Below are 6,000 nucleotides of genomic sequence, written 5' to 3' on the forward strand. Positions count from 1 at the left end.
TATGGCACTGTATTTGACATGTAATGCATCAGTGTTATTTTTGCATAATAAAACCATGCATCCTGAAATTCCCAGGTAATGTAGAAGAAATGATTGCCAATATTATGTTGAAGTTGAAGTTTGGGTACTATCTTCTGCTACTCAGAATATGAAATATTCCAAGAAAATTGTTTCAGTAGAAGTAGTGTACTTTGCATAGGCTCTGACAGCTTCCATGGCTACTATTAAAAGAGAGTGAGGCAGTGTTCTTAGTTAGCGTAATTCTGCAGAAGAGCCTAATATTATAAGACTGTCAGAGGTGACTAACCCATCCCTTCTCACACAAGTTTCCTCCGATCTGCCTAATGTCATCAGGCATGTGCATAATACCTGCTAACATCCAGCGTTGCGCATCATTAGTAGCATAATTCAACAAAAAACCACAAGGACAAAGAGCATGGAAAATCTCTCTCCTTTTCAAGTTGTCATCTTTTTCTTAAGTCAACAAATGATCTTTCTATAAAGTTATCTAGTAGGCATAACAAATATGGTATTCTTTAAAATAGTTCTGATCTCATCATAGGTTTGATCATTTCCCAGACCAGCATCTAAAGTATTTTCTCTAGATTTAAATAAGCAGAATAATGCTAATGATGATAAATCACTCTTACAAAGATCCAGGTGCCTTAACTCCATAACAAATACAAAAATTCCACTAGCAATGAAATAATTTGTACAGGTACTCATCTTGCCATCCAGCTCCCAAAAAAATCTCCCTTCTAGCTCTTCTGCCCTTGTGGGAAGCATATCTTCAGCCTTGATCCAAATAATGCGCTGTCAAACAGGATTCATTTATATCATGTGAACCAAGTCCAGTGGGAGGGCAGTGAAAGTGGTCGGGGGTGGGGGGGCTGAGGAAACTGGGCTTATTTAGTCTAGAGAAGAGAAGACTGAGGGATTTAATAGCAGCCTTCAAATACCTGAAGATGGGTTCAAAAGCGGGTGGAGCTAAACTGTTCGCAGTAGTGGCAGATGACAGAACAAGGAGCAACCATGTCAAGTTGCAGCAAGGGATGTTTAGGTTAGATATTAGGAAGAATTTTCTCACTAGGAAGGTAGTAAAACACTGGAACAGGTTACCCAGAGAGGATGTGGACTCTCCATGCTTGGAGGTTTGTAAGACCCAGCTAGACAAAATCTTGGCTGGGATCATCTAGTTGACGATGGTCCTGCTTTGATCAGAGGGCTGGACTAGATGACCTCATAAGGTCCCTTCCAACCCTAATTTTCTATGATTCTAAGTCACCATATTTAGGCTATTTGAACCAAGGGAAGAAGTTTGAATGTCCTGGTGTAGCCACCCTCTGTCCCCCATCCATCCTTTTCCCTTGAACCACTGATTTACTCTTGACTAGCAACTCTGTAATACAAAGGCTACAACTTGTGTTTGTTGTCCTCAAGTGTGCAGGGAAAGGAGACGGGCCTAAAATAATCCTAAATCATTTAGGACTAAAATCTGCGTCATGCCATAGTGTGAAGTAGAAATGGGTGTTCATTGGCAATCAACTGTCGGAGGCAGTTGAGCTTTAAGCAGATGAGAAGAGGCTTGATCCAAAGCTCACTGAAATTAATGGGAAGACTTTTTTGAAAGAAACTACTGTTTGGCTGTCGTAAAAGGCTGTCAAGCTTTATTCCATTAGTTTCTATCTCTACATGTTGTTTGTCAGGAACATTTGTTGGAAGCCAGTAGAATTCTAATATTATAAAAGCTGTCTGTCTGTCTGTCATGCTTTATTCACACTCTGGTTGACTGTCTCAGCAGAAGACCTTTAGTTTTCAAAAGTATAGAAATTAAGTGCACATGGTTTCTATACCACGGGTTGACATGGGGTTCCTAACTTTGTTCTCTAAATTCAGGGCACATTTTGTTCTTTCTTTATCGTAACTGAAATTTGATGAGCATTCTTTCTTTAAATGGCATCTGATGTGGTATGTCTCTTCAGTTTTTTGTGGTTTCCTGTTTTTCAAACTCAGATGAAAGTATCTGTTAAAATCTATTAAGCTTCATCATATTTTATCATTTTTATTTTTCTCAATGTAAACCTCAGTGACGCATAGATTTCCATATCCAAAATCATTTATGAAACAGTAAAAGTCCAATTAAATGTGTTTCCTACAGTAGAAATGTGGGATCAGGCCTTTAATTATGCTTTCAGCCTTTTTTTGATTTGTTTGTTTTTGTTTTTTGTTAAGGTGTAAATCAAGTATTTATTTTTTGTGGAGCAGTTGGATATATCTAGCCTTTTCTAACACAACTCTGAGTTACTTTTATTATTGTTGTTAATCATTATTAATAATAATATTTTGGTATTGGTGGTGGTGTTTTATCTTTATAAAGAGGGTAGTTGAAAAAATAACTGGGGAATAAAAATGTTTTGGGTTTACAAAGTTAGACTGTGTGAAGAACAAAAGCCTGCGAGGAATATATTGAACATTAAACATAAAAAGCATGTAAGCTTTTGTTATTAGAAGTCCTGTAGGCAAATATAGGTACTGTTTGTCATTTAAAATGTGTAAAGCCCATCCTGTACTCCCATTGGCATTGTGGTCCACTAGAATTTGCAGGGAAAATTTTCAGGGGTTTAGTGTCTTGTCCAGTTGAGATGAGTAAACTTTACATTCTTTGGGAGAAGAGGAAGCAGCTGCTGTTGAGATGCAGTTTGCCATGGGTTGTAAAGGGTTCAACACCATCTTCAAATGATCGTCCATGGATGAACTCAGAAATGTTTGTGTTAGCACAAGAACCAACAGATTTTTGTGCACAGATGCAAAAGGATATGAAGAACAACTTAGGCCAGCGCAGTGTGGCACTTAGAGGGAATGGGCATCTATACACGTGAAGGAGCTTTGCTCCGATGTGTACCAATTAGCAGCTACCATCCTGCAGTCTTTTCTTTGTCCACTACTGGTATCAATTTCCTAACAAATTTTTGTTTTTTTCCAAATTGGTTTTGGTTAGAAGGGTATAGAATCTGTAAAGTAGGTAGACAATCACCAAGGCAATATACGTTCTCTATTACGGTGGTTCTTTACATTTTTAGACTCAAGACACCCCTTGTTAGATTCAAGGCACTTGTCAGAAAATGCCAGCTTAGTTTTCATATGCTTTTTTACTATAGAAAAATAACAAGCCATTCTTCTGTTACAAGGAACTTGAAGCACAATAGGTCAGAATGTATTTATGAATGCTCTGGGTCCCTATTTGAAACCTCTGGGTTTAGCTTGTGAAATGTTAGCGTATCTAACAGTGTTAACTTTTCATGGTAGCACGTAGCACCCCTGAAAGGATCTCAAGGCATCGTAGGGAGCTGTGTTACCCTGGTTAAGAATCACTGCTGTGGCAGTTGGATAGAGAGGTTCTATATTCCCTTGGTCAGCGGTATTTATAGTGGTTCTTGTCAGAGGGTTGATTACTTGATATGAAAAGAACTGGAACAAGTGAACCTTAATTAAAAAAGAAATGGGCAGAGGTGCGGGGGAGAGGACAAAGGCAATAGACACTAAATAGCGCACTTGTCAATCTGAGCAGAGATGCCAAGTGTCCACTAAAGACAGATGTTTGGGTGCTTTCAGCCACAAATATCATTCCTTCAAATCCAGGATTGGGTTGTTGTAGGGTGGGTCAATGCGACTGTATTATAGCTAAATTAGGTGTTTCACTCCTTTATAACATTTCCACCTTCTTTCCCTAGCACGGTTTTCACTTAAAATTACCCATTGTGGGAGATTAAATTGGCTTGAATATGTAATATCCTAAAATAAATGAGACAGTTTGTTTAACAGCATCATTTTAATGGAAAGCAAAATGTACTGGCATTTGTTGGAATCGTTTCAGAAAATTAAAGTTTTTAGTTGTTGCAGTGATATCAAAAATAATTACATTAATTTCAAGCTTGAGTTATGCTGCCTAAATAAGATGATGTTTTTAAATGTGAGATTTTTCTAACAAAAAAAATGTTTTCCCCCCTCTCAGAACTATAGTGCCATGGAAAGTGTTCAGGCAGTGCCTTCATGAGGTTCATCAGATAAGCTCTGGTTTGGAAGCAATGGCTCTGAAGTCTACCATTGACTTGACCTGCAATGATTACATTTCAGTTTTTGAGTTTGATATCTTCACTAGACTATTTCAGGTAAGATTTAAAAATATTCCACAGTTATAAAAGACTTTAAATCTATGAGTCTATTCCCCAGGAGGTCAACCAAATCCAGGTAGTTGAAAAATCATGAGCAACTTGAACACACATGTGTGGGCATCATGGCCCAAAGTTTGAAAAACTATTCTGATAAAACAATGTGTGTGTAACTAATGCACATCGTTACCATGTCATGGGTGTGACAGTTCAGTATTTTTTCCCCAGATGCATTTCTCGAAATAGAGGTTCCAAATATTTTAAAAGTATGTGTTTATACTTCAGAGTTTCTAGGTATGTGCATGCACACAGCGTTGCTTATAAATGACTCTATGTTAAATACAGACCTGATTTTTTTTTTACTTTTGAAGTTTTTAATAAAATTCGGTCATTGGGAGAAATGGAAAGAGATGGTTACAGCTTCTTGGTAGCAGTAGAATTACTGAGTTATTGTGGAAGTTTGAGTTGCGCAGTTTTTTTGTACCTGGGCTACATGCCTTTTATCAGAGCATGCCCATTCCATGTTGTAATACCTAAATGGAGGCACCATTTAAATTCTGGAGCTGTATTTATATTTGTTCTTGTTGATTCTTAATATTCTTCGCTTTGGTTTCTCCATGGTGGATAAGAAATCATTTCCCAGAAATGATTATCTTGTCACTTACTTGGGCATTAACCATCTTTTCCTTTTTCTGAAATGTACATTGACAACATGTAATGTTTGCATAATTTGTTATCAGAAATTTGCTTAAAAGGTATTGATGGGTCGATTACCTTTTTAAGGCAATTGTACAGAAAGGTATTTAAGGACAATACCTTTCAAAGCACTGATGCCTACACAGTTGGATGGGTCAAAAATTGGCTGATGGGGCACACCCAGAATGGTGGTGGATGGGTCGTACTCGACCTGGCAGGGTGTGGATAGTGGGGTTCCCCAGGGCTCGTTCCTGGGGCCTACACTGTTCAACATCTTCATCAGCGACTTGGACGAGGGGGTGGAAAACACATTGTCCAAGTTTGCTGATGTCGCCAAGATGTGTGGGGAGGTAGGCACACTCGAAGGGAGAAACAGGCTGCAATTAGATTTAGACAGACTGCAGAAGTGGGCGGATGGTAACAGCATGGGGTTCAATATAGATAAATGCAGGGTGCTGCACCTGGGGAGAAGGAATCCACAGCATACATACAAGGTGGGGAGCTCCCCCCTTGTGAGCACAGAGGTGGAAAGGGATCTTGGAGTCATTATTGACTCCAAGATGAACGTGTGCCACCAGTGCCAGACTGCAGCCAGCAAAGCTAACTGCACCTTGTCGTGCATCCAAAGATGCATCTCAGGCTCGTCCAGAGAGGTGCTACTCCCCCTCTACACAATGTTGGTCAGGCCACAGTTGGAGTACTGCATCCAGTTCTGGGCACTGCACTTTAAAAAGGATGTGGCCTGTCTTGAGGGTTCACAGGTGGGCCACCCACTTGGTTGGAGAGCTGCAGGGCAGGCCCTACGAGGAGAGGCTGAGGGACCTGAACCTGTTCAGCCTCAGCAAGCAGAGGCTGAGCGGAGATTTGGTGGCTGCCTACAAACTCATTAGGGGAGATCAGCAGCAAATAGGAAGGGTCCTATTCGCCACAGCAGCATCTGGGGTGACGAGGAACAGTGGCCAGAAGCTGCTGGAGAATAGGTTCAGGTTAAAAAATTAGGAGGCACTATTTCGTTGTTAGGGTGGCTAGGATCTGGAACCAACTTCCTAGGGAAGTGGTACTTGCTCCTACCTTGGGTAAATTCAAAAAGAGATTGGATGAACACCTGTCTGGGGTCGTGTGATCCTGGCGTGTG

General features: G+C 40.0%; 1 protein-coding gene across 1 annotated transcript in view; it reads left to right on the plus strand.

Moving 5' to 3' along the window:
- CBLB (Cbl proto-oncogene B) overlaps positions 1-6,000 on the plus strand; it is a 181,242-nt gene that overhangs the window by 98,776 nt on the left and 76,466 nt on the right. The window contains exon 5 of the mRNA XM_019557095.1: positions 4,013-4,169. Coding sequence (XP_019412640.1) covers positions 4,013-4,169 — 157 coding nt within the window. The remainder of the gene's footprint in view (positions 1-4,012; positions 4,170-6,000) is intronic.

Source organism: Crocodylus porosus, unplaced genomic scaffold (genome assembly GCF_001723895.1).
Source record: "Crocodylus porosus isolate Cpor-Errol unplaced genomic scaffold, CroPor_comp1, whole genome shotgun sequence".
In the NCBI taxonomy this organism is placed as follows: Eukaryota; Metazoa; Chordata; order Crocodylia; family Crocodylidae; genus Crocodylus; species Crocodylus porosus.